Genomic DNA, 27,307 nt, shown 5'->3' with positions numbered 1-27,307 from the left:
CCCCGCCTTCGCGCAGGGACCCTGGGAGGGAGGGAGGGAGGGAGAGGTGCGCGCATGCGCAGCAGCGGCGTTTCCAAACCCTACCCCCCCACCCCGGGAATGGAGGAAGCGGACCGGCGGCGGCTGCTTCGCTCCCGGGTGAGGCTGGTGAAGGAGCTGCGGCTGGAGCCGCTCTGGGCGCCGCTGCTGCGCCGGGGCCTCTTCACCGCCGACATGATCGAGGAGATCCAGGTACTGATGTGCGGGTGGGGGTGGGGGGAGAGGATGGGGGGGTCCCCGCGCGGCCATCTAGTCGTGCCCCCAACGCTCTCTCCCCCCTTCTCTCTCTCTCTCTCTCTCTCTTTCCTTGCGCCTGCACAGTCGGCGGGGACCCGGCGGGACCAGGCGAGGCAGCTGGTGGGCGACGTGGCGACGCGGGGCCGGAGGGCGCTGGGGGACTTCGTGCTGTGCCTGCGGGAGAGCGGCCAGGAGGCGCTGGCGGAGCTGCTGAGCGACGGACGCCGCCCGGAGGGACCCCCCGAGCAGCCCCCGAGGCACCCCGAGGCCCATCGTCCCCTGCCCGGGAAGGCCCCGCCCCACCAGCCCAGCCAGCCAGGTAAGTGAGGCAGGTCCACCCCCCCCACCCCTCCCACCGGCTCTGTGGCTGCTTGTGGGCATCATCCCCCCCACCCCCCCTCGCAGGTGGTCCTGGGTTTCATTGCCTCTACACAACACAACACACACACACACAACACACACCCACCCAAGTGCCTTCCTGGGCCAGCTTCCGGGGGAGGAGGAGGGGGAGGGAAGGGCGGAAGAGGGAAAAAGTCCAGCTTTCCTGGCCTTTTGGCTGGCCGGCCGGGGAGACAGTCAAAGTCCTGCTGGGCTTTGCTTCACGGTGCGGCTTGGCTCCAAGCGGGACTTTTGTTTTCCCCTCCGACCGTTTCCCCTTCCTTCTCTCTCTCTCTCTCTCTCTCTCTCCCGCCTTCTAGACCCAGTCGGAGAGAAAACCAAAATGGATTCAGAAATGGTGAGTTTGCTTCCTTCCCCCTCCCCCCCCCCCCGGCCGTTCCCAGGGGCTGCGTTTGACTCCTGGTGCCCACATAAAACTCCCCCGGCCAGCAGTGGGGGCTGCCTCAGGAACAGCAGCAGACGGGATGGAAAGCCTGCAACTCCAGCGCTTTGCTTCTGTTCGGATGAGTGTTGGGCCGCTTCCTCCCCTGTAAAGGAGATTTCGGTTTTTCTGCCGCTCTCCTCACAGGGTCGGGACTCTTTCCAGTTTCTGGATTTTTATTTGTTTACTTTTCTTGATCATTGAAATCGGGAGATAATGTCATTCTGTCTCCCTGGCTGCCTTCACTTTCCCACGTGAAAAACTGAGATGGAATTCCTTCTCCCCTCTTGAGAGAACACTCCCCAGAGTCGGGAGATGGGCTGCGTAAAATCTCCAGTTAAAATTTTATCCAAGATTTTAGGTTCCATTTGGAGGCCGCGCTGGGCTAAGGGCCGGCTGGAGGTCACTTTGCAGTGGTGCCAGGCCGGTATAACTCTTGACATGTCCTGACAGGTTTACCCTCTGAATTCTGAGCCCTGCGGCTACTGTCTCATCATCAACAACGTCCATTTCGACAAAGACACGGATTTGAAACGTCGCCTGGGCTCCGACATCGATTGCCAGAGGCTGGAAAAGAGGTTCCGGGCGCTGCATTTCGAGGTCTTGACCAAGGAAGACCTTACAGCTCAGGTGAGCATCTCAAGCTGGGGCTTGGAGGGCGCCCTCTAGAGAAAGGAAAATCACTCATACAGAACGACAGAACTTGTCTGGGGTCCAGGTGGTCATCTAGTCTCACCCCTGGCTGCACGCAAGGACCCACACTTCAGAATGTGGCTGTAGCACCCTGGGCAGCGTGCAGGGTCCATCTCCAAACTGACCTCATCCAGCGATCAGTGGTCCTTCAGAGGCAATTTATTTTTAATTTATGACTTGAGTTTTCTGTAAAACAGAAACTATATAAGAATAAAAAAACGTAGAAGGGTTTGGAAAAACGGACAAAGTTAAAAGCTGTATTTCCAGAATAGCGATGAGGATATTGTTTATAAATAAACATAAAAAGATACCATATAAATAAATAAGTGATGATAATGGATCGGGAGCATCTGGCCTGCCAGCGGTGGCCTAGTCGAGACCCCTTTCAGGATCTGCTGTACAAATTCCTGTCTCAAAGGGGAAAATATTTCCCCCCTCCCCAAGATCTGGATTCAGCTTTGAAAACAGTCATAGGGCAACTGTTCCTTCTTTCCGTTGCTTGGCAGAAAGAGGCCGAAAGGAAATTGGTCTTGCTGGGTGGGCAGCCTGCTCTTGTTGCTGGGCGTCCTCAGGGTCTCTCTCTCTCTTCCCCCACCCTCAGAAAATAGCTCAGGAGCTGCAGAGCCTGGCCAGGCGCGATCACAGCGGTCTGGACTGCTGCATGGTGGTCATTCTCTCGCACGGCTGTGAGGTAGGAAGGCGCCTAGAACATGCTTCGTGCAGGGTGGCGGCATGCTTCCCCCACAGCATAACATCAACTCAAGATCCCACCCAGAGACCAGCGATTAATCCGTCTGGGGCAGGTGCGAGGGGGGCAGGCCTGAAGAAGCCGGGGCTTTGATACTTGAGGGGCAGCTGCTGCTTTTCTGAACCGTTAAGCCTTGCTGTGCTCCGAATAAATGTAATTCAAGTGCTGCTGCTGCCTAGAAACCAGTTTGGCTCCTTGTAAGACACACACCTTTTTTTTTTTTTTTTTTTTTGCAGCAGTTGTTAAGGGAACTTTGTCGTAAAAACAATGGTGCGGTCATGAACCCAACCCAATGGCAGCCATGGGGCCCAAAGGCATGACATGATGATGGGGGAGGGGGCCAACCACTGGAAGTGGGCTGTAACTCCCCTTTTTCAGGCTAGGTTGTAACTACCGCCTAAGCAACTTGCTCCTTGAGAGCTTCCCTTCCCTGGGGGGGGGTCGCTCCTGAGGGTCTCCTGGCTCTTCCAGAGCTACCACATCCAGATTCCGGGCGCCATCATTGGGACGGACGGGCAGCGCATTCCAGTGGAGAAGGTGGTCAGCTATTTCAACGGCTCCCACTGCCCGACTCTGAGGGGGAAGCCGAAGTTGTTCCTCATCCAGGCCTGCGGAGGAGGTGAGGGGGGGGTGATCTTTGAGCCTCAGAGGGGCCACGGGGCCCAAACCATCACCTAGGAAAACAAACCTCTTTGCCTTCCCAGAGGAAAAAGACCAAGGCTTTGAAATGGAGGCCGACACATCGCCAGGCCGGCGTGAAGGAAAAGCCGTGGAGTCAGATGCCACCCCAATGCCGGGGCCGGGAGGAGACTCCGATGAGCTTGATGCCATGGCTAGTCTGCCCACGGACAGTGACATCTTGGTTTGCTATCCCACCTTCCCAGGTAAGGGGCAACCCTCGGCAGTCACCAGGGGAGTCCCCCTCCTGTGCCACTGATGGGCGCCACTTCAGCTTTCATGACCACCTTTCAATTGTGAGGACGGACGAGCTCTGACACGTGGCACTTCTGTCCCAAAGGCCATGTCTCCTGGCGGGACACCCAGAGCGGCTCCTGGTTCATCGAGGCTCTGGATCAGGTCTTGGCCGAATATGCCCACCTGGAGGACTTGCCCAGCATCCTCATAAAGGTACCTTCGTGGTCCCCCCCTTTGCCATTCCTCCGGGCCTCGGGTGGTGGGATCCAGGAAACGCAGCTGCTTCTTTGGCTTTTAGACTTTCCCCCTGACCCCAAACTGGGGTAGCAAGTGTGGGGCGCCTTCCTCATCCTCAAGCCATGAATTCCGGCTTTCGGGGGGCGGTTCCTTCCCAGTGAGATGGGGGCCCACATGGTCTCTGCAGGAACCTGTTTCTCACCCCACCCCCCCTCTTCCTCCGCAGGTGGGAAACATCGTCGCTGCCAAAGTTGCAGGACCTTACAAGCAAATGCCGGGTCACTTCAACTTTCTCCGGAAAAAGTTTTTCTTCAAGGCATGACAAAATTTTGGCTGGTTCTTCGCCGGTCCTGGGACGTATTTCTGGAGATGTATTTTTTTTGTGGGTGGGTGGGTGAGATCTTTAAGGCCCCATTTTGCCACCTGGTGCCTGTCCAGTGCTGTGTTCCATGGGAAAGCCCCCAACAGCAGGCAGAGACCCCAGACTCCAAATGATCCCCGCCCTCCCCTATCGGCCAGCCTTTGGAGTTGCATGGGAACCTTGGCTTATGGAATTCTAATGGAACAAATCAATGTGAATCAAGTTTCTGCTGTTTACATTTCTCTTCTTCCTCTTTTTGAGAAATCAAGATAATTACAATGAGAAGGTGCTCTTCGAAATTGTTTTTGAGCCACAAGTGTTAATCTTAAAAAAAAAACAAAAAAACCCCAACCCTTTAAGGTGCTCCTTTCCCTGAGAGGGAGGCCTGGTCTTGCCAGGAAACATTGGGCAGTTCTGGAGCCTCTCGTGAGCTTAGAAATGAGATGGGGGGGGGGGCGCCCTCCGCCTTCCTTTCTCTACCCAAAATTGTCGCCTACACAATCCCATCACACACCTGAGCTGTGAAAGCATCGTACGGGGGGAGTTACCAGAGTTCATTTAGTGACCATTCAAATTTACGATGGCACTGAAACAAAGGGCCATGGAGCGATTTTTCTCACGACCGTGGCAGCCTCCCTGTGGTCACATGATCAGAATTCAGACGCTCAGCGACTGACTCATACTTGACGGTCGCTGTGTCCTGGGGGTGGGTGGGGGTCACGTGATTCCCCTTTTGCGACTTTCTGGCAAGCAAAGTCAATGGGGGAAGCCGGATTCACATAACCACCGTCTGGCTAACTTAACTGTCGTGGTTCGCTTAACAAAGGTGGCAAGGAAGGTTGTAAAATGAAGGGGGGGGGGAACTCACTTAACAGATGTCTCGGCAACATGTATTTTGGGCTCCATTGTGGTCATAAGTCGAGGACTCCCTGTACCTGCTAGAGCTTGCCTCTTGCCTCGGTTGCCTGATGGTGGCGGATTCTTTTACCTTTAGAGGTGCAATTGTGCAGCTTCAGTTGTGGTGAACAGGCGAGGTAAAGTCACACACAGACCGACCCGGAGATGAATGAATGGGGGGAGGGGTTTTTTTTTTTTTTTTGGAAGAAATCCCAGGCTTTTTGGGGTGGGGGTGGGAGGGCAGGAAATGCTACAAACACACAGCCCTTTGGGAGGTTAAAATGTTTATTGAGCCTTTTCCAATCTCGGTTTGCTAGGCGGCACAGCTGGCTCCTCAGTCCTGAGTCATTTTCTATGGGAGGGGAAAAGAGAAAGCAAAGGGGTTCTTGTTCACCGCTCAGCAGCTTCTTAAAATACGTGTTTTTCCTGGACAAACCCTGATGGCAGCTGCAGCATCTCCGCCCTGCGCGACGCTTCTCCAGCATTAACCAGGCACAATTCCCCCCTTGCGGAAGCAGAGCTGGAGGGGCTCTCCTTGGGGTGAGCTACGTAGCCAAACCACCCCTTCGGCAGGAGAAGGCGGGGGAGCCGATGCCTGGCTTTTCCTATTGTTGAGGCTTCCTGACCTCATGGCGATAGAATCAAACATTGCTGGATTTCCCCGATTATCAGAAAGGATGTCTGTCCATCACTCTGGATAGGGGGCCTCTGAGTCCGTGGGGAAAGGATCCAAGGGGGAGCCAGGACGGGGTCCCTGCCACTGCACACTCACCTCGTTGATCCAGGTGATGAAGGCGGAGACGCGGGTGAAGACGGTGGGCTTCTTGGCCGTGTTGCAGCCGAGGGCGGACCCAAAACTAACGATGCCGTGGACTTGCCAGGAGTCGCCATTGCGGCAGTTCAGGGGCCCCCCGGAGTCACCCTGAGGACAGAGGAGGGCAGGCTGGTTGCAGGGACGGGAGAGCGGCAGCCCTCCAGAGGCTGCCTGGCTGGCTGGGTGGCTACGTCCCCGTCCTTGTAACCACTGATTGTGAGAAACCGGATTGCACTGGGTTGGATCCCAGCTTCCTGCCAATCCAGTCACGAAGCCCTGTGGGTTCATGCAGGATTAGAACCCAGACCGTTGTGGCTGATCATGAGTTCAGCTAACCACAGTTTGGCCTTTGGCAATTCCCATTGTTGTCCAGGAGAAGCAAACCTACATTGCAGCCTGAAATGACACCGTCTCCCCCCGCGCAGACCATGCTGGGCTTGACCATGGAGCCCCACCAGTCCTTCTGGGTGCAGGTGGCGTGGTCGACCACGGGCAGGAAGCCCTGCTGAAGGGTGTCCGCGATGGGCCCGTTGGCTGCAAGCGAGGAAGAGGGGGGGGGGGCGTTAGGAGCCCAGGTTGCCCACCTTTGGGGCTACTCCTCCCCGCTTTGGGGGGGGGGGCAGCCGGTGACTTACTCCAGAGACGGCCCCACCCGGTGACGTAGCAGGGGAAGCCCTGGGGCAGCAAAGACTCCGGGGAGGGCAGGCAGGAGGGCTGGATGGTGTCGCTGAACTGGACCGGCTCTGCCAGCTTCAACAGGGCGATGTCGTTGCTGCAAGAGGAACAGCAGTGTTGGGGGGGGGGTGAGGCAGGAGGGCACCCCGGGAAGGAGAGGGTGAAGCAAGCCCCACCCCCCACCCCACCGGTCATCTGGGCCATGGCCGTCCCCTCCTCGGCCAGCCCTCCAGAGAGACCTACATAATGAAGAGTGAGTTCCACTTCTCGTGGACGATGGCCTTCTCCACTGCCACGGCCACCTCCCCAGCCTCGGCCGCTTTCAGGTTCTGCTTGCCCAGCAGCACTCGGTAGGTCCGCTTGGAGCTGTGGGGACAGGGGCAGAGGAAGGGGAGGGGGGCAAGAGTCCCTTGAGAAAGCTGGCAGGGGGGTGGGCAGTCCCTCTCCTCTCCCCACAAAAAACACACTGGGGGGGGGGGGGAAGTTAGTTCAGTGCCCTTCCAAAGACACCGCAGGGGTGTTTTGGGAGACAAGAGGCTGTGGCTTCGCTTGCTAAATCCAAGGAGAAGAAAAGCCTTTTTCTCACAAATTCCGCCTCCCCCTCAGGGCCCCTTGGAGGGACGGAGGGGGTACCTGATGCAGTGAGCCGCCGTCAGCACCCAGTTGGCGTCAATGAGGGTCCCGCCGCAAGTGTGAGCCCAAACTCCTTTCTTGTCATACTGGAGGGAGACCTGGAAGCAAAATGGGCCCAACTATTACCTTCAAAACCCTCAAAATTTCCCTTCCCTCCAACCTGGATTTTGCCCTGCGCCTCAAACCCCTGAAGAAACAGGCAAGAACCCCCCTTTCACAAAGATCTCTTCCCCCTTCCAGTGGCAAGGAGTCCCCCAGAGCAACACCGGCAGTCAGCCATCATTCTGCCCTTCCAGACTGTGGCAAGCAAGGATCCCCCCCAAGTACCCCTTACCTGCCAGGGCCAGCTGTGGGGCCGGACATCTTCGCCCCCAACCACACGCGAAATGTTGGGCACGTAGGTGGGGTGGCCACAGCCGTAGGCTGAGAAAAGCACAGAGGAGGAGAGCGAAGGAAGGAAAGGAGGCTTCTCAGCGATTGATGTCAATAACACGCGAGCCCTCTCCACAGCTTTCTTCTTCTAAAGTCAGGCCCCCACAAACAGGGGAAACTGAGGCACTTCCAAGGGGGAAATGTCGCCTTTTGAAAGTGCATCAGTGCAAGAAGGAGTGACCAGATTCTCTTTGCATTAAATAGCCAGAGAAACTGACTAGTCCCTTCACTGAGCAGTTCCAGGCAAGGCTAGCCCTAACCCTAACCCTCTGTTCCCAGAGGGGAGGCAGGGCAGGGCTCCCTCCCCACAACCACTTACCATGAGCCACGAGCAGGAGGGCACAGAGCAGCTTGAACATGATGGCAGCCGCTGAAGTGGGCTTTGTGGGAAGCCCCTCCCGTATTTATAGCCAGCTGCAGCCGAGCATCCTTGGAGCCCCAACCAGGTGTGATCGCCAGGCGTCCTTGAATTTGCCAGGTTATCGCTGGGTCGATAAAGGAGAAGGCTACCCCTTGGCAGGGATCGCAGTCATCGTCCGCTCACCGGGGGGGGGGGGCAGAGAGGCTCTTTCTGCACCCCCCAAAATCATCTCCCCCCCCCCCACACACACACACACACACTCCCATCAGGAACCATCAGGCTTGGCTGTGGGTGGTGCTGCCCAGAGAAAGCCATCCCAGCCTTTGTGCTAGGGAGCCAGACCAGTGCTGGTGACGCCAGCTCCTCGGGGGCCCCAAGGGCAACTCCTGGCCTCAACGGGTCTGGCCGGAGGCCCTCTGGGTAATGGGGGGGGGGGCTGGCTCAGCAGTCCCAGCCATGGGAGAAGCAGCAGCTGCCTCATCCAGCCTGGCACGGCCGGTGGAAGCCTCCCTTTCGCGCGTCCTTCCTCACCTGTCCACTTCCCATGGGGGAACAGGAGGCACCCCGTGGCTTGTGGGATAAACCACAATCAAACCTTTATGGGGCCTGGCCAGAAGAAGCCCGCACACCAAGCCCAGAACCATGGAAGTCAATGTCTTTGTCGCCTGATTCACACAACCTCAGCAAGTCCTCACTTTGGCTTTGGCTTTGGCTTCTGGCTTGCCCAGGAATGGCCCCCATCCTGAGGAGGCTAAGAGATGCCATCTGGCCTTCTCGGGGGCGGGGGGAGGGGCGGGGGGGGAAAGCTGCTGCCTCCACTTGGGGTGGGGTCTTACTCCGACCGACTGGCCCATTTGGCCAGCTCTGTCCTACCCACCCCACCCCCTCCTCTGCAGCAGACCGGAGAGGTTGCTCGAGTCAGTAAGCCCAGCCACAAGAATGGCACAGAGGCATCAACCGCACTTCCTGATTGAATTCCTCCCCCACCCCCACCGCCACAAGAGAGAGAATCCAGATACCACCATGAGCTTTATGAAATATAGTTCTGTTTTAATTATATTTGGGTAAAAAAAATAAAACCATACCACTGAAATGGAGCAGCTTCTGAACCCGAAAAAGGCCACTGCCTCCCAACCCGCAGACCTTGTGGCTTCCAGGGCAGGCGGAGCGCAAACCCTCCCGCGGCCCCAGGAAGGAGCCAGCCAGCCTTCAGGGGCCCAAAAGCACAAATTCAGCACAGAAGCAAGCAAGCACGGATAGAAGGGGTGTGTGTGTGTGTGTGTGTGGAAGGACCCCCCCCCCCCCCAACAACAGCTAGACGGGGCTCTGCAAAGTACTGAGCCAGGTCTGCCTGGATTGTGGCTTGTTGAACAAGCTAGCATCAGAGTGGTTCACGCCTCACACCGCCTTCTTAACCATGTTCTGGCTCAGACGCTGCTATTAAGCCGTGTTTCAGTGGGTTGTGGGGTTTTTTTTGGCCATCCATGGCAGAGCTCACACAGCTGGCTAAGGGGGCCCACCTAGGAAAGAGACCCCCTTGTGGGCAAGTGGCCCCACTGGAGGCCCCTTCTACGCTCCAGTAGGCCTAACCCTCCGGCCATCTGGGGCAGTGGAAAAGAAGCTGGGTCCCCAACTGCCCCACCGTGAATGTCTTCCTCGGCTGGGGGTTGGATTAGATGACCTCTAGGTGCCATTCCCACCTGGGGGATTTTGACACAGTCCCATCCCTCCCCGACTGGTGGAGCTCCCGGGGCTGGAAGGTTCACCACTTCAAACGGACCCGGGGCCCCACCTGCCCCAAATCTCTCGGGGGGGCCTGATTCCGGCACCTCTCCTCTTCTGTTCATGCCACCAGAACACTTCTACACAACAGCACAATTCCAGAACTTGGAAATTATTGTCTGGACATAAACACACACAAACACAGAAACACACGCAAAGACACACAAACTATAAACTGACCCTGTCCCGCAGACGTGCCAGACTCCAGCTCCCATTATCCCCTGCCTGTCAGAGAACAGCCGGGGACGCCCCCTAAACGTTTTGCTGAGTCTAAACTCCAAAGCCAGGGTGGGAAAGGAGAGTGATGGGGGCCCTGAGGGAAAGTGGTATAAAGGGCTCCCTCAAAGGAGACACCCCCCCCCAGCGCCCCCACCTGCCCACTTGGCTGGGGACCCCCAGGAGCTGGAGCCCCCAGTCCGAGCACATCTATACAGCCGAGGCAACGCACACAAAGACAGCATTTCGGCACAAGCAGCTGGGGGGGGGGTGCGGGGAGTGGGGAGACCCCCACCCCGCCTCTAACAGCAAGCCACATCCATGCACCACAACCCCAGGGGGAGAATGGAACGATTCACACATCGAGTCCGCAAACCTGGGACCAGGAGACACGGAGAACCACGAGACCGACGGACGGGAGACGAAAACGCCGCAAAGGAAACACCGAATGGCTGGCTCGGGGGAAGGGGGGTGCAAATCAGGCCCAAATGGGTCTGGGGGCTCCAAGGTCTGCCTTCTTCCCCCAGCGGTTCGCCCACCAACCACGCTGGGTCGCCAGCTGACTGGGACCCCTCCGGCTCCTGCGCCTCTAGCGGTCACCTGACCCGCAAACACCGGCTGGAGGGTCTTGCAGTGAGGGGGGCGGATGGGTGTGGTGGGGGGGATGGGCTGTGTCCAGTGGGGGGCTCGGGGTGGTGGTGCTGGCTACTGCCTGAAGGTGGACTGCAGCTCCTTGAAGGCCTCCTTCCGCTGCTTCAGCTCCTCCGCCTGGCGCCGCTTCTCCTCCTGCTCTGCCTTGATCTCCTCTTCGAAGCGGCTACCCACGTTCATCGCCTGCACCTGCGGGGACGGGGCAGCCAAGGAGGGCGGGGGGGTGGGGGGGTGTCTGGGTTTATTTATGTTTAGCCCTCCTTTATTGTTTTTATAAATAACTCAAGAGGGTGATCCTCTCCCTCCCTCCCCCCTTTTTTCCCCACAACAATGTCCCCATGAGGAGGGCCAAGAAAGTGGGGCCCAAAGCCGCCCAGCTGGTTTCCAGGCTCAACTGTGCAAGTGAACCTGCTCCCCTTGCCTGCCCCCTCCTCCCCCCCCGAGGCTGCCCTCTTCCCTGCTTACTTTGGCCTCGAAAAAGCTCTTGGCCCCCTTGACGCCCTGGGTGGAGACGTCGATCTCCGAGAGGCAGGCCAGGGCGTGTAGGCCACTGTCTTCCTCCAGCTCCCCGGCGGCCGCTTTGCGGAAGATGAGAAGGAACTGTGGTGATGGAGGGAGGGGGGAAAGGGTTGGAAACAGACCGGAGCTTCCGCCAGATTCTGCCCCAGCCCTTGTTTAAGCTGGGGCGGGGGGGGGGGGAAGAAGGACTCTCACCTCCCGAAAACTGAGCTTGCTGTCCACATCTTCGTCCACTTCCTTGATCATGTTCTTCAAACCCAGGTGCGTCTGGGGAGCCCCCAGTTTCTCCATCATCAGTTTCAGCTCCATCAGGTCGATGAAGCCGTCTTTGCCTGCGTCGTACCTGGGGACGGAAACCGGAGCGGAGGGCCCATTAGCCCGCTCCCCTCCCCTGCCTTGGATAGATTCCTCGGCCAGCTGATCTCCCAGGGAGACCCAGATCCCTCTCGCAGGGGCTCTGGACAGATCCGCTGCTGAGAGTGGCATGGTTTGGCCCAAGGGCCACCCTCCGCCCCGAGGCTGCCAGTTGCCCCCCTCACGTGCACGCACGCACGCACACACACGCCCTAGAGAATGGCCTGCTTCCGTCAAGAGCCTGGAGTCTCCAGCACGGGAGGCCTAAAACCACTGGAACTCTCCAGCCCGGGGGCTCCCAAATTCTCCGAGACTTTTTGGTGAACGTGGCCTTCGTGTGGGTTTCTTCCCCCCCCCCCTTTATTCCTGGATAAACGATGCGGGCTTCGTTCGCCTGTCACTTGGTGGCATTTTTGGGCTGCCTTGATGGGCCCAAAGGAGGGCAGGGAAAGGAGTGCTGCTGGTTGTGCGGCTTTTCCTCTCCAAGAGCTGCCCGGCTGCCACCCAGCTGGTTCAGGAGGCCGCAGCTGGCAGAAGACATTCCTGCATGCCCCTCGCCCACCTCCCCTTCTCCTGGGCAGGGAAATTCCCAAAGCAGAATTTCCTTCAGGAAGGACAGTGTTGCCTCTGCCGGAATAAACAAGCATTTCTCTTGCTGGACTGCTGTGCCTGCTGGCGGAGGGTCCAGTCTGAGCAGAGGTGGGGGCCACACGTTGGCTTCCTGCCCCAAAGGAGCAGAGCGGCAGAAGTTGCCCACGGCTGGGGGGTGGGGGTGGGGCAGCTGGAAGGACCGACTGGAAGCAGCTGCACACTAGAGAGAAGGCAACCTGAGAGGCTTGGTGGTTTCCTTGCAGATGTTATATGACCCAAACCAGGTAATGTTACCAGTGGCACTAATGGTGTTACGAGGCGTCTGCAAGGAAACCACCAAGCTCAGAGAGCACCATGGACAAGAAAGAGGAAGGAAGGAAGGAAGGAAGGAAGGAAGGAGAGGGAGAGAGAGAGAGAGGGAGGGAGGCTTAAAGCTAGCCTTGAGGGGGCCATTGGGACCATTATTAGAACTATAAGGGTGTCATTCTAATAATCTACAGATTATTATAACAGCTTGGTAATGTTGGCTGGGCTTCCCTTCTGTTCCCCCATCACCTGTGCACTGGGGCCTGTCCAGGTGTGATCTGCCACCCGCACCCTTTCCGTTTAGTGGGCGTCTAACTGGTTAGATGCGGGGTCCCAGGAACAGGTCATGAGGTGGGCCAGTAAGATGCCTATCAAGAACCGGGGAGGGGCTTCGGGTTCCCAGGTGATCTGGGAGGGAGGCAACCTGGAAGCCAGGAAAGGGTGGGGGTGGGGCTGCTAACCAGCCACAGTTCTGCTCCTGGGTCTCCTTCTAGGAGTTGCGGTGGGACTGAGTCATTTCCGGAGCAAAGCCGGAGCTGTGATGTGCAAGGAGTTGGCTAACCAGCCAAACTTCTTGCCCGCGGGGATGCCAATCAGCTCCTTCCATCCCCAGCTGGCCTGCCTGGGTGGCAGAGTAGTTTGGCAGAGTGGTTTGCAAGATTAACCAATGGAACTCCCTGCCACAAGGGCCCATATGCCTCTCTCTCAAACCCAGGATTCCCTGCAGATAGAAGAAACCAGGCAGGAGAGGAACTGCCCAGGCTGCCCACTTTTCTCCGTGCCCTTCTCACCCCCAAAGCCACAGAGGGAAGAAGCACCTGTGGGGTGGGGGGAACAGCCGACTGAGCCGATACCCAGGAATAATAATAGCCACCGATCAAGCCTGACCTCCGCAGCATCTGTTCAAGTCCTGGGATGGGAGGCCACCAGATGATTGGGGGCTGCATTTTTAAATATTTCTACAGCTGCCCAATCTCAAGCAAGTGAGTGTTTGGCAAGTGACCCGGGTTTCTCCCCACCTTTTCTCTACCGGAGGAGTCAGAAACTACAGCGTGACCTTTGGACGCCAGGTTTCCCCCTTTTTCCCCACTCAGGGAGCTGATGAAACGCTTCATAACTGTGTGATAGTGCACAACCAACCCTTGTCGAGAATGCAACACACGTCTGCTTTGCTGGAAACCGAGAGAGCTAGGCCAGCCAATTTTAAAACTCCAGTTCCCCTCCTTACTGCCCCAGCCCAGCACCTACAGGTCAGGCAGCCCCACCGGTCAGTTTCAGCCCCTTCTGCACCCAGCCCCAAAAGAAACTCCAGAGCGGAAAGAACCATCCCCAAAGTTCCAGTATTCAGGAAGACTATCCCAAAACAGTGAGGCTCCACTAAGCCTCAGAGTCATTAGCCTAAATTTCTTGGCAAACCAGCCCATAAAACAGCAGCAGCAGCAGCAACCACAAGCCAAGTCCCTGGCAGCCTTCAATGAAAAACAGGCTGCTGCATTTCCACCTGGCACAACCTGCTCTCCGTGATCTGCCCCACAAGCAGAAGGCGGGGAGCTGCGGAGCACCTGGAAAGGGGGGTGGGCACACACCAAAATCCCTCCTACCAGAAGCAGATCGCAGGCTGGAATCCCAGCCTCCCCCTCCCACCAATTCACAAACGATGCCCTGCCGAAACCTGCGGGGGGGGCGGGGGACCCGGCTTTCCGGATCTGCGTTTCTCTTTGGGACCAGGCTCCAGACTGGGTAGCCTTGGCCTTTTCCGCTACTTTGGACTCCAAGTCCCATCGCCTTCACCAAAGTCAGGGCGGCCTGCAACCCCGTCGCCGGGGTCCTCTGCACGTGCCCAGAGGGCGCTTTCCCCAGGATGCGAGCGGAGGCGGCCTCCCTCGCATCTGCCCGCCGCCCCCTCCCTCCTCCCTCTCTCTCTGCGTCGCTCCGGGTTTAAAGAAAAGCCCCCAACTCTTCCTCCCACCCACCCCCCGCGCCGAGCAGGGCATCCCCCAGCCAGCTTTTCGGCAGGGCGCAAGAGAAGCGGGGGGGGGGTGGGTGAGCAGGGGGCCTTCCTCTGCAGCCCCCCCTCCGAAAAGACCCCGCGAAGCCCCCCGCCACTCACTGGCGGAAGAGGCGCTCCATGTCCTTGATCTGCCGGCGGGAGAACTCGCGGAACTCGCCGTAGGGGCTGAAGACGCGGTGGGCGCCGCCCGGCGAGAGCTGCCCGGCCGCGGGGGCTCGGGGGCCCGGCGACCCCTCCGCCTCGCCCTCCTCCTCCTCCTCGGGGGCCCCCTCCACGCGCAGGCGGCGGCTCAGCTTGCCGGCCAGCTCCTCCGTGGCCATCCTGGCGGCAGCAGCGCTGGCAGCCAGCGCGCCTCCCCTCCGCCGGCCAGCCGAGCCCGGCTCCGCCCCGACGGCCACGGGAAAGTGAGGGGGGGTAGGGGAAAGAGACGGGCGGCCGGGCGGCGGCCCCCGAGGCGCAGAACCACAGCTCCCATCATCCCGCGCCCCGGCCGCGGGCTGCTGGGAGTCGTAGTTCGCGCCGGCCCCCTCCCCAGCCGCGGCCCCGCCGCTCCCCCGCCCGCCCTGCTCCGAAGCGAGAGGACCCTGGAGCGGACTACTTCCTCTCTCATCATCCCGGCCCCGGGGAGGAGACGAGCGCAGGTGCCCCCATCCCCCGCCCCCCCCATCAATTTAGGCAGGCCCTGGAGATACACGCATCAGCGTAGCCCAAACCCCAGCAGACCCAACACGGGGGCAAATCCCGCTTCTCCCGGCAAGAGAGCCCCCCACTCTGCCCCTCTTCCTCTCTCCCGACACCCCACTCCAGGGAACTCCGGGGGGCTGCTCTCCCCACAAAAGCAGCCATTGTCCCCCCGCCCCCGCCCCCCCCCCCGCGTTAGACCCACAACACCGCCAAGGCAGTGCAAATGGCCCCCGTGGGGAGCCCAGCCGTTGGGGGCCTTCGGGGACCAGGAGGGAGGGAAGGAGGGCGGGCTCCGCGGGGCGGGGGCAGGGGCCACAAGTAACACTTCCCAGCCGTTGCTAACTTGGAGGGAAGGAAGCGCCAAAGGGGGTGAAAAGACCACCGAAAGCAAATGAGGCAGAAAAACGGAAGCCTCTTTCGGAGAGCATCTCTGTCCCTCTGCGCCAACCTGGAGGGGGGGATTGTGGTTCCCCGAGGAGGGCCAGGCCCCGTTTGGGGTGAGGGCCCGGGGCATGGGCTGCAGATTCAGCTGCAGAGACCCTCCTGGCTGCAGGGCCAATCGCTGCCTTTCCTTCCAAAAAGGGTTCAAGGAGAACATCAGTGGAGGTTGAGAACCAACCCATGCAGAAGGGGGGGGGGAGAGAGGGGCACAGGGGGACCCTCCGATAAGCACCTGCCCGCTTTCCTGCCAGCCTGAGTGTGTCTCATCACCTCACAAGAACAACACACACAATAGGCGGCACCTTTAACCAGAGCACAAAGACAGGTACTGGGTGGGGTATTGAAAGGAAAAACTTGGGCAGAGATGCAAAACTGGCAGGGATTCTTTCTTTCTCCAGTCAGGGAGTCCCTTCCTCCTCTTCCTCCCAGAACCCCTTGAGATGGTTTCTGCCTCTCCCAGAGCATTGCCTGCCTGGGCCTCTGCCCAGAGGGGTGAATGTGGGTGGCTTTGGATGCTGCCCTTGCCTCTGGGTAGCTCCCAGGCATTTGGGGTGGTCCTGCCTTTCCACCTCTGCTTACATCCCAAGGGAAGGCCTGGGGAGCCCCTGCCCCTCGGCTGGCTGCCTTCGTGATGAAGGGCGAAGGCTCCTGCTGGGCCCCCACGGTCCTCCTGGGGGAAATTTTGGGGCTTCCCTCCCCCTCGGAGGAGCTGCTGGGCGTTGGGGAAGGATCAGGGAGGGAAGGCGAGGTGGGGGTGGGGGGCTTGGCTGTGGGCTCTAACCCATCCCGGGCCTGACCTTGCCAGGGGCATCTTGGGGAGAAAATAAGGCAATTATCCCATTTGGCTCTGAAGAGCGGTGGGCGGGGGTTGGGGGGGGGGGCTTCCTACACAGACATCCGCACCCGGTTCCCCAGCAATCATGTCAAGCTTAGATCTGCACCCACACAGATCCCGAGACAGATGGAGGTGACAACCAGGGCAGGCAGCGGCTGCTGCAAAGCTTTCGTAGAACGGGCGCAACCGAGGGGAGAGAAGATCAGAATCCCGGCTGCCCCCCACCCTCCCTTTTCCCTGCTTTGGGCTGGTGGTAGCTATGTCGACAGCCCCATGGGGCGCTTCAGGAAACAGAATCGTGGCTGCCATGCCATCGGCACCTCCCTTTGGGCAGGGAGAAAGGCCCTCCGTGGCACAGTGGGGTGCCAGGCAAGAGGAGGGCGATCCTCCTAACCCCCCCCCCCATGTCCAGCAAAGGAGGCCGCACGGTAGGGGGGTGTCAGTGGGAGAAGCTGGCCAGAGATGCCCCCGGGGAAGGTCAGCTTCCTGCCAGGCTAGAGCGGGTGAAGTGGGTGCACAGCTATTTCGGGAAGGGGGGGGGGATGGCGAGAGCAGAGCCTCCAACACAGATGGCCGGCTGCTGCTGCTGCTGCTGCTGCTGCTGAGCGCTCCCGGCTCAGAGGCTGCCCTGTCCTCGAATGACCCCCGTGGATGCTGCAGAACAAGGATGCCACGGAACGGCCACAGAAAGAGGCGGGCGGGGGAGGCCGGCACCTTCAGCGTGTCCTTCTCCCAAAGGCTCCATCAGGAGGGACCTGGGCCGGCCTGAAGCACAAACCTTTTCATTCCAGGGAGGGGATTTGATGGCTCTTTGGGGGAAAAGGGGCTTTTATGGATCCATTGGGCAGAACCAACGTTAATCTTAACTGAGGGGCTGGCACGAAGGAGGAGGGGGGGGGGGTCAAGTCCCAGAAGGCAGGACAAGAAGCCACGGATGGAAACCCCTCCAGGAGAGAAGCCGCCTTAGAACTCGGGGAAGGATTTCCTGAACAAGTGGCCGGTGGAAGTTGTGGGCGCTCCATCACTGGAGGTTTCCCAAAAGAGATTGGAGAGATGCTTGTCCAGACTGCTCTAGGCTCTAGGGCCGTGATGGGGGTAGACAGAGGTGGTATGCAGAGCCCTCTCTGTGGGCACGTGTGCCGTCGCCGGCCAGCTGCTCTTATGGTTTCCGGCGCAGGCATGTGCGCCAGCCAGCGGATCTTCGCGTGCCCCAGAAACCCAAAGGCCAGCTGGCTGCTGCGCAGGTCCAAGTTTCCGGGGCTCTGGCGCACACGTGCGCATCCCGGTTTGGGCACTCAGTGCCCAAAAGTTTCGCCCTCCCTGGCCTAGGGTTTCCTGCTTGAGGGGGCCGGGGCTAGAAGAACTCCTCCAAGGCCCCTTCCAACTCTGTTATTCTGCTCATCACTGCTATTGGGCACTTGCTTTTTAAAAAACTTATTTTAACATTTTTCAACTTAAACTTTTAACAACTTACTTGCAAACTCACACGTGTTTTTTGAGGGGCTAAATGAGAGGGGGGAAAATATTATAAATACTTGAAATCATCCTAATTAGCGCCAGAGTCAGATAAATGCAGGGTGTAATTTTGCTAGGAGAAGCCTGGAGGGTGGGCCTTTTTTAAGAGTGCCCCCTCCTGCTTTGGGGAAAAGAAAAAAAAACCCATGCCAGATTAAAATTAACTTTTCTTATTCTTTTTGTAGCTTTCTTTGAGTCTGCAAATCCAGGTTGGCGAGTTCCGAATTCCACCAATTATGTGAACCCAGAACAAGTGTTAATTCAACCCCCTAGCTCCATGATGGCAAACCTGTGGCACGCAGAGCCATATCTGTGGGCATGCCCTAACTCAGCTGCAGCGCGCATGTGCGTGCCGGCCAGTTGTTTTTTGGGCCTTCCGGGCCCACTGGAGGGGCCTCCAGAGGGTCTCTGGGGTGGGGGGGAAGGCTGTTTTCACCCTCCCCAGGCTCCAAGAAAGCCTCTGGAGCCTGGGGAGGGTGAAAAACGGGCCTACCGGGCCAACCGGTAACTTTTTTGCCATCGCATGCCAAAAGCAGGGGGAGTGCGGGGGGGTCACGCTCGCATGCATCGAGGGGCGGGGCATGGGAGGCATTGAATTATGGGTGTGGGCATGTGCACGCATGACCCCCCCTGTGCTCCCCCTGCTTTTGGCACGCGACGGCAAAAAGGTTAGCCATCACTGCCCTAGCTAAACAAATGTAATCACTCATGGAATAAATAAAGTTTGGTCATATAACCCCAATCCTGACAGCAGACTTTGTCTAAGCAGCCTGGGAACGATGGAGGGACTCAGTCTGGGCCATTTGGGCAGCCTGAAACAACCCCGAGGCCTAAGGAGAGCTCTCTTCACATGCTCCAAAACCAGAAACGTCCCCCTCTGGAAAACCCAATGTCCCCAGGCACGGGTGTGCAAAATGCCATTTTGCAGGAAAGCTTCACCTGTTTCAATTAAAATCCTTTGCAAAGGGCATCACCCAGCAAATTTATGGAAACACTGTGTTCGTATGTTCAAGCAGACAGTAAGATAGTTGTTTATTATACGCAGCTACCAAAAGTGCAGGATAAAAGAGGCTTGTTGACAGTTTCTCGAAAATCTAAAACTCAAAACATAAAACTCGTGAAAAACACCCCCTTCGTAAGAAACTAAGAAAATCCAAAACTTGTTTACAATAAATCCACATTGATTCTTCTTCCTGGGTCATTTCCTATTTTAGTATTAATAGTTTTACTATTTAGCCTAAAGGCCTCCTGAGCACATTTGATTTCTATCAGAGAAACTGAAAAATAAGTATGTAGGGGGGGGACCCCATTTCTCTTACCTTTGGAAGCAAGCTGGCTGGCTGGCTGGCTGGCTGGCTGGCTGCCACATTTGGGACGGAAAGCACCGGCTGACGTGCCCAGGCCAAGAAGGGCCGTTTTAGCCACGGATCCCGAGACCTTCGTTTGCAGCTGTGGGGGTGGGGGTGGGGGAGTGTCCTTGAAGGGAAAAGCTAAGAAAACAACACTTGGCTGAGATTTTTTTAAGATGAATGCTGTAGAAATGGGGAAAGAGAAGAAGGAGGGGGGAAAGCAGGAAAGAGGAAGGAAAAAAGAATCAATTCCATGACAAATTTCACGACAGGGCCTGTTTCCTTTTTTTTTTTCTTTTTCTTTCTTAAAGATATTTGTGGGTGCTCACATTTTGCCCCCGAACGAAAATCTGGGATCTTTATCAGAAGAGGCTCCTGTTCTGTCTTTCCCGTGGAGTGGAGAGAGAGAGAGGCCTCTGCGGAGCCTTTCCAGAAGCTGCGTCCTCGTGGGCAGTGTGACAGCCTGGGTCCCAAACACCCACTTACAAGCGCAAGAGCCACAGTGCAACTTGAGGTGTGAATTCTGCCACCTGAAAAAGGTGCCCCTTTACTTCGGCATTCTTTCGTGGAGGAGGCAGAGCGGCGCTGCCAGCCATGGCCCGCTTTCCAGGAATGAGGCAGCCCTCTGGGCAAAGGTGCCAGGAAGGTCCATCTCCTGGGACAGGTTTTGCAGAGGTTCCTTCTCTGCCTCCCGATGGTTGGCTGGCTGGCCGGATGGAGACACGGGAGAACTGGCTGGCTGACTGGCCCTTTTGCCCGAATCAGGTTTGCCTTGGGCTGGAGAGGGCAGCTGCGGCAGCAGGGCTTGGGTGGGCATGCTGTGGGCTTTGGCCTCCTTCCCAACCAACCTCAGGCATTTCCAGAGGGACCCACAGAGTCAGAATGACAGGCAGGCCCTCTGGAGGATGCTGGGACGGGTTGCAGCAGGCAGAGCCTTCTCTTCACTTGCTTGGCCTGGGTTGCCCACCGACCCGCACTACCTTCTCCTTCACAGCGGGCACAATCCCCCCTGGATCTTCTCCTGCCATCGGCCTCAAGTCCGCTGGAGAGGTTGCCTCTGCGCTAGCTGGGGCCTGGTTTCCTTGGGAATCCGCGTCTGAACCAAGCTCGCCCATCTTGGCACTCCCAGATGTCAGCTTTCACCCCATTTTAGGAACAAAGGCAGCCCCTTCCCCCTCCCAAGTGTCCAGGTGAGGGCTGAGCAGACCTTGGTTCATCCCAAAAAGCCAAACTTAGCAGGGGGATGTTGCTTCGGCCTGGAAGTCAAAAAAACGTTGTAGAAGTCTGTTCTTTCACCCAGAAAAACCTCACGGAAGTCCCTGTGAAATGCCATCGCCTGCCCCCAACTCGGCTATCATGTTACCCCCGAAGTCCCCATAAAACGGCCCCCAAGCCCCACTTGCTCATTGCGGATTAGGGTCCCATAGCCCCCTCCCCATGGGACTGAGCCCCTACTCGGCTGAAGCCCACCCCTCTTTCCCCAAAGATGCCAGCCTGACACGGGTAGCAGGGCGACAGAGCCTTTTATCCATCCTTGGCACTTTTGGTGCTTTTCTCACAATCGAAGCATGGCGTCTCCAGAGGGGCCACTGGCTGCCTGGACGAGGCGCCCACATAGTTACAAAATACATCACTTTTCCACCGTTTTCTCCTATTTACAGCGGCAGGACCGTTCCTACCCCACAGTGCTCCAGAAAGGGGGCTGCCTAGGCCCAGCCGCTGCAAGGCACTCGGGGTCTGCAGGCCTCCCTCGGCCCTTCGGCTGCCTTCGGGCTTTCGGAGGGCGGCTTCCTTGGGGCCGGCGTCTACAAAAGGCAGGAAGGGAGGGGAGGCGCGTGAGGGAAGGCAGGACGGCACAGGCCTTTTGACCGACGACGAGTTGGCGTTGGCAACCGTTTGTTCCCACGTCCTGCCTGAGGGTTGGGGGAGGTCTCCCTGCCCCCTGGCCTCGAGGACCCAGGGGTGCCCTCCCTCCTCTCTCTGCCCCCTCCCCAAGCCTGAGCTGGAGGTCCTTATTCAGGGTGGTGGGTGGGGAGGATGGCGTCACAAGTCCCCCCGATGGCCCAAACCAAACTGCCTGCCTGCCCACCTCCCTGTGCTGTGGCTTGCACAGCGCATGTCCCTGGGCCCAGGCACAGGGTGCTGCGTGTGTCTCAGCCACGGAGGGTCTCGGGTGCCCCCCGAGAAGTGAAGCCCCGGGCCAAGCAGCTCTGGAGTGTCAACTCCTTGGATGGGGATGGGGGTGTCAACTTGCAAAGCTTAATTAATTAATTAATTAATTAATTAATTAGGGCATCTTTCGGAAACTTGACAGAGGGCTCTTTTGCCTCCAATTTTGGGTGGGGAGTTTGGAGAGGGCCATCCGCTGGCATCTTGTACCCCTGCCCACCCGGCCTCCCCACCTGGCACCTCAGATCTCGAGATTCATCCCGCAACAGCTGCCGCCTTTCAGCTTTGATGCCCACGACCCCTCAACCCCTCTGCCCAGTCCTTCCCAGGGGGAGACTGGCACGACACTGGCACAGCCCCCGTCGGACGCCACAGGCCTGGTTTATTGTCGCCTCCTCCAGTCCCGGGCGGCCCCTACTACCTTGGGCTTCTTGAGGGCCTTGTTCAGCCTCTTCTCCTTGCTCAGTTGCAGCCGTGTCCTCTCCAGCGCCTCCTTCAGCAGCGCCTTCTCCTCCGCGTCCCGGTACACCTGGTCAGCCAGCTTGGCCACCTCCGACTGGTAGGCCTGCAGGCTGTGCCTGTTGCTCCTGCGTGGGGCCAAGGGGAGGGGGTCGCACTCTGAGCTCCTCCCCAGAGAACTGGCCTTATTTAGGGGAGACACCCCACCCCCACCTTCCCCCAAGCTCTATGCTCCTGGCCCCTGCTAGCTGACCGCCCCCCGCCTCCTTCCCTCCCCCTCCTTCCAGGGCCAGTACCTGAAGGGCCCGGAGTCCCCCTCGTACTCCTTCAGCAGGGACTCCTTCCTCTCCAGGCGGCTCTTCAGCTTGCTGATCCTGTCCAGCAGCAGCTCCAGATTCTTCTGGCGCAGCAGGCTCACCTTCTCCCGCTCGGCCTGGGACAGGTGCTTGAGAGTCCGCAAGCCCATCAGCTGCTCTACGTCCATCAGGCTGGAGAGGCCCCGGACAAGGCTGAGGTACTGGGGAAGGGGATGTGGTGAGTCCTCTGAAGGGCCTGCCCGACGCATGGAACCGAGGCCTGCAGACACTGGGAAGGCCCACACCGGCAGCTCCCCTCCTTCCCTACCAGGTTCTCGCTGAGGTCCAGCGCATCCGCCATCTCCAGCCTGGCGGTCCTCTCAGTGGCCACGTTGGGGTCGATGCAGGAGGGCCCAGCTGGAGGCTCCAAGGAAGGAAAGACACAGAGAGCTCCTGAAGCATGGCCTGCAGGCACTTGCACCTGGAGCCTGCTTGGCACCTCTGCCCTGCCCGTCTCTTAAAAGGAGCCAAGCCCCACGATGCCCCCGAGAGCTCGGATTACCTGGTGGGCACCCATTGCTGCCGTCAGCACTGCCACAGGGTCCTTCTCCCTTGCCTGCTCTCGCTTCTCTTCCGGCCCTTTCCGCACAACCAGAAGCGGCTCTGAGTTTTTTGCGTCTACAGAAGGGAAGACGTGGCCACGTTGAAGGCAAGGCAAGCTTTGGGTGAAGGGCAGAGCCAGGCTTTCTCAGAGTCCCACTGCCATGTCTGAATGGGACGGCACTTCGGGGGTCAGGGCTGGCATTTGCCGAGCTCTCAAATTCTTAGCTTTTGAAAATGACCGATCCATTCAGACCAGAAGTACACAAGGAAGCGCAAACCGGGAGCCTGGACGCTGGAGGCCAAGCAGCCGCCAAGACCAAGGGATTTCCATTGGTGGGAAGGGTCCTGCACCCTTGTACTGTTCTGGGCGCACCCCTGAAAGCACTTGGTGTGAGGATGCCCCCCCCCCACAAAGCAGACTCCATACTGCAATAGTTAATGTGAGCAAGGAGAAAAGTTAGCTTAGACCAAGGGTCTCCAAACGTGGCCACTTTAAGACTAAGATGGCTGAGGAATTCTGGGAGCTGAAGTCTTCCAAGTGGCCAAGAGCCCCCGTTTATAGACCTAAAGGCAGCTCCAGCCTGCTTGTGTTCTAGCGTGCCGTCCAGGGCACCCCACCCAAAAGACGACCTCGGCTGTATCTCAAAACAGTGGAGCAGGTCAGTTCCCCTCATGCACCAGCCAAGCCCCCGACTCACCCTTCTCCAGTTTCCGGAGCTTCTTGCGCAGCTCGGCCAGGGTCTCCTTCTGCCGATGGATGACCTCCTCGTGGCGGGAGCCTTTGCACCTGGCTCCCAGGTCGGCTAGGCACAACAGCGGGGGCTCCTGGAAGTACAGAGACACCCCGCTGGCACTCAGCATGCCCTGCTAAAGCCAGAAGGCGTAAGGGGGGAGGGGGTGCTTCCTTGGGCAAGCTGGCTGCAGGATTTGGGCCAAGGGGCTCCTGCAGCTCCGTCAGCCCACAAGAAGCTCCCCAGCCATAGGGTCACTTTCATGTTTCCTGGGGCTGAAAAAATACCTCTGTGATAACCCCACCCCCCAACCACCTTGTGAAAGGAGAAGAGTGGTGCCTGGATCCTCCAGAGTATGTGTGTGTGTGTGGGGGGGGGGGAAGAGGTGGCAGGCAGAAGGAGCAGCCACATATTGCTGTTCCCTCCCACAAGCTGCCTTGACAGCCCCTCCTCAGCAATTAGAGCAACAATTAGCAATGACAAAACTTGAGGCTCCCATAAAGGTGTGATGAAAACATTGGCTGCTTGCGGAGAGCTCCAGGCATCCCTCTGGCCAGGGATACGAGCAACACACACACACACACACACACACACACACCCCTGAGAATTCCCATCAGCCCCACCCCACTTGCCTTCGCAGCAGGAGGGGGCTGGTCCTGCAGGGCCCCCATGGTCTGTATGCCCTTGTGCTGCACAAGTCTGGCCATCTCCGCAGCCTTCGCCTTTGCCAGCAGCTCCTTCACCTGCTCTCTGGCCCTCCTGCGGCAGAGGCAGGGATGACGGAAGCGGAGGAGACCCTCCCGGGGGGCCCCCTCTCCCTGCAACTCCCGGTTTTGATCAGGTGACCGCAGGGGTGCTGCAGCGGTCGTAAGGGTGAAAGTCCCTTTTTTCAGTGCCTTCGAATGGTCACTAAATGAACAGTTGTTAAATCAAGGGCTACCTGCATGGCCCGCCTGCAGCCCCAGGCGAGAGATCTCCCAGGGAAAATGGGGTAGGTACAATCTTGGGAAGGCCCCCTTACCTTAACTCCTCAGTGGTGGCTTGGAGGTGGGTCTCCCTCTGGGCCAGCATCCTGGAGGTCTCCGACAGCTTCTCCCGCAGGAGGCCGAGTTCTCGGGCCTGGCTCTGTACCAGGCTCCGCTTCTCCTCCAGCTCCGCCTTCTGCTTCTCACTCAGCTCCCCTGCAGAGACGAAATGCAGGGCGGGGGAGGGGGGGGACTCCCTTAATCCCTGGAGCCTCACCTTCTGGGCTCATTAGGTGGCTGGTTAGGGTGGCCCCCGGGGGTCTCATCAGCACCCGCCTTCGACCCAGCATTTTCTCCCTGGGCTGTTCTGAACTCTTGATTTCCAGCCCCCACCCAAAAGGACGGAGCTGGTGGGGATGGCAAAACCCTTTTGCTTAAAGAAAGGAATTTATCTACTTCCGTTTCTACTTGGAAAGTGACTCTGGACTTTCTGCTCGAAGCTGAAGAAGATGGGAAACTTTCATTTTAGGTTTTGATGTTGAGCATGGCTCTGTTGTTAGAGAAATGGCTTGAAAAACCGAGAGACACAAAGGAGAAGGTTGAAGCTTATCATTTTTTTTGTGCTCTGCTGCACTGGAAAAAGTCAGAGGCCACTAAGTTTCTTCCTGTCTTTCTTTTTCTTTGCACCCTTCCCTCAGCTTTCTAACTTTCTGTTTCTTTCTGTGTTTTTGTCTCATCATAAACTTTAATAAAAATTCAAGCACAAAAAAGGCAGCGGCCGGGCAGGAGACGTTAAGAATCTGTGTCCAAAACGACACGCGTGTCACAAACCGATCACGTCGGACATCGTGGCTCTGGCCTGGCAAAGCTCCTTCTTGAGCTCCGTGATGACCGCCTGGTTGGCCTGGATCTCCTGCTTGGCAGCCGCCAGCTCCTCCCTGAAGACCCCGGGAACAAAGAGGGGGGGAAGGGCATGATCCGTTTTAGAGGCGTGGTTGGCGAGGTCCAGGCTTCCTCCCCCCCCCCCCACAACTTCTCCCTCCCGAGGTTGGTCGGCAACTGCAGAAACAGGCTTGGAAGGGCTCCTGGGAGGTCCTTTCCCCGCTTCAGCTGCCCAAAGTGAAAGCGGGTGTGGAGGGGAAACACCCCTGGGGGTCTGGATGCAGCCCCCATCCCACACCCCCACACACCCTCGGTGGAAATGTTTTCCTCAGCTTCTTACCGTTCCGGCTTTCCTATGTGACTAGCAAAAAGGGAAGGGAGCCCAACTTACTTCAGGAAAGCATGAAACTCGTCCATGACGCACAGCCCCGGGGAGGCAGGCAAGGGGGTCTTGGGGGCCTCCTTCTTTGTTTCTGGAGGGAAGGAAAAAGAAGTTGTGGAAGGATGCGGGAAACAGCCCAGACTACGGCACGTTTCTGAGAAAAATCAGATCGATTTTCCCATCAGGATGATGGTCTTCCTTTATTTATTTATCTTTTTTAAAAATAATTTTTATTAAACAATTTTTTTTGACAAACATAAAATTTTTATACAATTCTTCACAATTCCGTATCAATAATCCTTTCGTGTGTAACCATTCTTCTCCATCATTTCATTTTACTATATTATACATATAGTTCTATTGTTAATTTATATATTTACAGATAACAGTGTACTAAAATTTCATATTTTCTGTGTATCATTTCCATTTATCTAATATTACAGTTCTACTCCTATATCTTCCTCTCTTAATCTTTCCTCATCCTTTATATCTCTCTTCTAACCATTCATACCACTTCTCCCGTACTAGATAATATTCTGTTTCCTCCTTATCCTGTATTTCTTTAGTGAGTTTATCCATTTTTGTTTGCATTTGCAGCATGTTGATGGGGTATTCGGGTACATTTTGGCCAGTCTTGCCAGTGGAAGGTGCCACCTATAGAACATTTTGTACATGTTTTCTTTGTACGCTACGGACATCATCAATTTATAATTTTTGCTCCATAATTTTTCCCATTCCTCCAATTCGATAGTGTCCAAAATTTTTGGCCCAAATTATACTTTCTTTAACTACCTCCTCCTCCATTTTATATCCCAATAAGTAATTACAAATTTTTGTTATCAATTTGTCTTCTGTGCCTTGAAGGATCTTATCTAATGTATTTGGTTCTTTTTGAAATCTACATTGTTCTAGGTCTACTTTATATCTGGATTGTATCTGCAAAGTATGGCCACCAATCTATGCCCTGTTCTTTTCATTCCTGTCTTGTTTTCAATTCCCCCTGTCCATTTAAAGTGTCTTCCTTTCAAATATGGTGGTTAACTCCGCAGAAGAAGACTAGAGTTAGCCCCTTCCCAAACGTTCATGAGTCCACTGAGTGGGTCTCTTTAGAATTATTTCCAAATTCCCTGGACGGTTCCTTGTTTCAAATAGGCAAAACTCTGGCCCACTGCAGCTGGAAAGAGGAGGGCTGCAAGGAGGGCTTAGCCTCACCCATTAAGCACCTGGATTGGAAAGGGGATCTTTTAAGATGACCGTCCCTGGCCAGAGAAGGGCAAGGCTTGTGGACACCCTGAGTCATAGGGAGGCTTTCTGAAAACGGAGGATTGATGCAAAAATAAAAATGAACTGAGCAAGTTCCACTTTGTGGAAAAAGAGAGAGTGCGCTGTTGTCACTATAAAAAATGCAGGGTTTCTATTTGCAGTGATTCCCCCTTAGAATCTTTTTTTTAATGAATTTAATTTTTTTTTTAAATAAACAAACATACAAACAATACATCCTTAATCATTCAGTGTTTCATCTGAGTGCATATTTTGTGTCTTCTACTCCCTCCATCATTTTCATATCATATTTCTATCATACCTTTATATTTTCATTGTTACATCATTCTTCCCAAATTTCTTATGTTTATATTAATTAATCAATTATCTAAATTTTTATAAATCTTTCTTCTCTAACCATTGATATAATTGCCCCCATACTTT

At 56.9% G+C, this 27,307-nt stretch overlaps 4 protein-coding genes across 15 annotated transcripts in view; 1 reads left to right on the top strand and 3 right to left on the bottom strand.

Annotated features, from left to right (window-relative positions):
- Positions 1-10: 10 nt before the first annotated feature.
- On the top strand, positions 11-4,349 carry CASP9 (caspase 9). 2 transcript variants are annotated; one of them, XM_034424301.2, is made up of 9 exons: positions 11-231; positions 361-595; positions 975-1,012; positions 1,550-1,726; positions 2,391-2,480; positions 3,009-3,156; positions 3,242-3,421; positions 3,556-3,665; positions 3,916-4,349. In XM_034424301.2, exons 1-9 carry the CDS (start codon positions 55-57, stop codon positions 4,009-4,011), a joined length of 1,251 nt encoding a protein of 416 aa, XP_034280192.2. In that variant the 5' UTR covers positions 11-54; the 3' UTR covers positions 4,012-4,349. The 2 variants fall into 2 exon arrangements, with proteins under 2 accessions (XP_034280192.2, XP_034280193.2); XM_034424302.2 differs by lacking the exon at positions 2,391-2,480 and having other exon boundaries at positions 67-231.
- An 865-nt stretch (positions 4,350-5,214) lies between these two features.
- CTRC (chymotrypsin C) lies at positions 5,215-8,753 on the bottom strand. Its single transcript, XM_034424309.2, has 8 exons — positions 7,821-8,753; positions 7,404-7,492; positions 7,070-7,167; positions 6,680-6,802; positions 6,397-6,533; positions 6,150-6,295; positions 5,720-5,869; positions 5,215-5,299 (listed from the first exon to the last, which is right to left on the bottom strand). The coding sequence occupies exons 1-8, from the start codon at positions 7,858-7,860 to the stop codon at positions 5,282-5,284; spliced, it is 801 nt and encodes a 266-aa protein (XP_034280200.2). The 5' UTR covers positions 7,861-8,753; the 3' UTR covers positions 5,215-5,281.
- A 133-nt stretch (positions 8,754-8,886) lies between these two features.
- EFHD2 (EF-hand domain family member D2) lies at positions 8,887-14,797 on the bottom strand. The gene is made up of 4 exons (XM_034424310.3): positions 14,392-14,797; positions 11,226-11,373; positions 10,977-11,111; positions 8,887-10,700 (listed from the first exon to the last, which is right to left on the bottom strand). Exons 1-4 carry the CDS (start codon positions 14,610-14,612, stop codon positions 10,566-10,568), a joined length of 639 nt encoding a protein of 212 aa, XP_034280201.2. The 5' UTR covers positions 14,613-14,797; the 3' UTR covers positions 8,887-10,565.
- A 5,825-nt stretch (positions 14,798-20,622) lies between these two features.
- FHAD1 (forkhead associated phosphopeptide binding domain 1) overlaps positions 20,623-27,307 on the bottom strand; it is an 18,465-nt gene continuing 11,780 nt past the window's right edge. For all 11 annotated transcript variants that reach the window (XM_087879428.1, XM_087879429.1, XM_087879431.1 and 8 more), the window contains 10 exons: positions 25,613-25,694; positions 25,171-25,277; positions 24,396-24,555; positions 24,007-24,133; positions 23,342-23,468; positions 22,603-22,718; positions 22,369-22,464; positions 22,041-22,261; positions 21,707-21,872; positions 20,623-20,921 (listed from right to left, as the gene is read on the bottom strand). In XM_087879428.1, coding sequence (XP_087735554.1) covers positions 20,823-20,921; positions 21,707-21,872; positions 22,041-22,261; positions 22,369-22,464; positions 22,603-22,718; positions 23,342-23,468; positions 24,007-24,133; positions 24,396-24,555; positions 25,171-25,277; positions 25,613-25,694 — 1,301 coding nt within the window. In that variant the 3' untranslated portion in view covers positions 20,623-20,822. The remainder of the gene's footprint in view (positions 20,922-21,706; positions 21,873-22,040; positions 22,262-22,368; positions 22,465-22,602; positions 22,719-23,341; positions 23,469-24,006; positions 24,134-24,395; positions 24,556-25,170; positions 25,278-25,612; positions 25,695-27,307) is intronic.

This window comes from Pantherophis guttatus, chromosome 15, assembly GCF_059756535.1.
Source record: "Pantherophis guttatus breed Tessera chromosome 15, ASM5975653v1, whole genome shotgun sequence".
Lineage (NCBI taxonomy): Eukaryota > Metazoa > Chordata > Lepidosauria > Squamata > Colubridae > Pantherophis > Pantherophis guttatus.
Note: the sequence above shows the minus strand (reverse complement) of the source record. Positions and strands in the feature narration are given on the sequence as shown.

Coding starts and splice junctions, on each gene's coding strand:
- CASP9 (XM_034424301.2), top strand. CDS start 55: ATGCGCAGCAGCGGCGTTTCCAAACCCTACCCCCCCACCCCGGGAATG. Junction 3,157..3,241: donor CATCCAGGCCTGCGGAGGAG/GTGAGGGGGGGG, acceptor TTGCCTTCCCAG/AGGAAAAAGACCAAGGCTTT. Junction 3,422..3,555: donor TTGCTATCCCACCTTCCCAG/GTAAGGGGCAAC, acceptor TCTGTCCCAAAG/GCCATGTCTCCTGGCGGGAC.
- CTRC (XM_034424309.2), bottom strand. CDS start 7,860: ATGTTCAAGCTGCTCTGTGCCCTCCTGCTCGTGGCTCATG. Junction 6,803..7,069: donor ACGGCGGCTCACTGCATCAG/GTACCCCCTCCG, acceptor CTGTCCCCACAG/CTCCAAGCGGACCTACCGAG. Junction 6,534..6,679: donor TGGAACTCACTCTTCATTAT/GTAGGTCTCTCT, acceptor TTCCTCTTGCAG/CAACGACATCGCCCTGTTGA.
- EFHD2 (XM_034424310.3), bottom strand. CDS start 14,612: ATGGCCACGGAGGAGCTGGCCGGCAAGCTGAGCCGCCGCCTGCGCGTG. Junction 11,374..14,391: donor ATGGAGCGCCTCTTCCGCCA/GTGAGTGGCGGG, acceptor TTCCGTCCCCAG/GTACGACGCAGGCAAAGACG. Junction 11,112..11,225: donor GCAAGCTCAGTTTTCGGGAG/GTGAGAGTCCTT, acceptor CCATCACCACAG/TTCCTTCTCATCTTCCGCAA.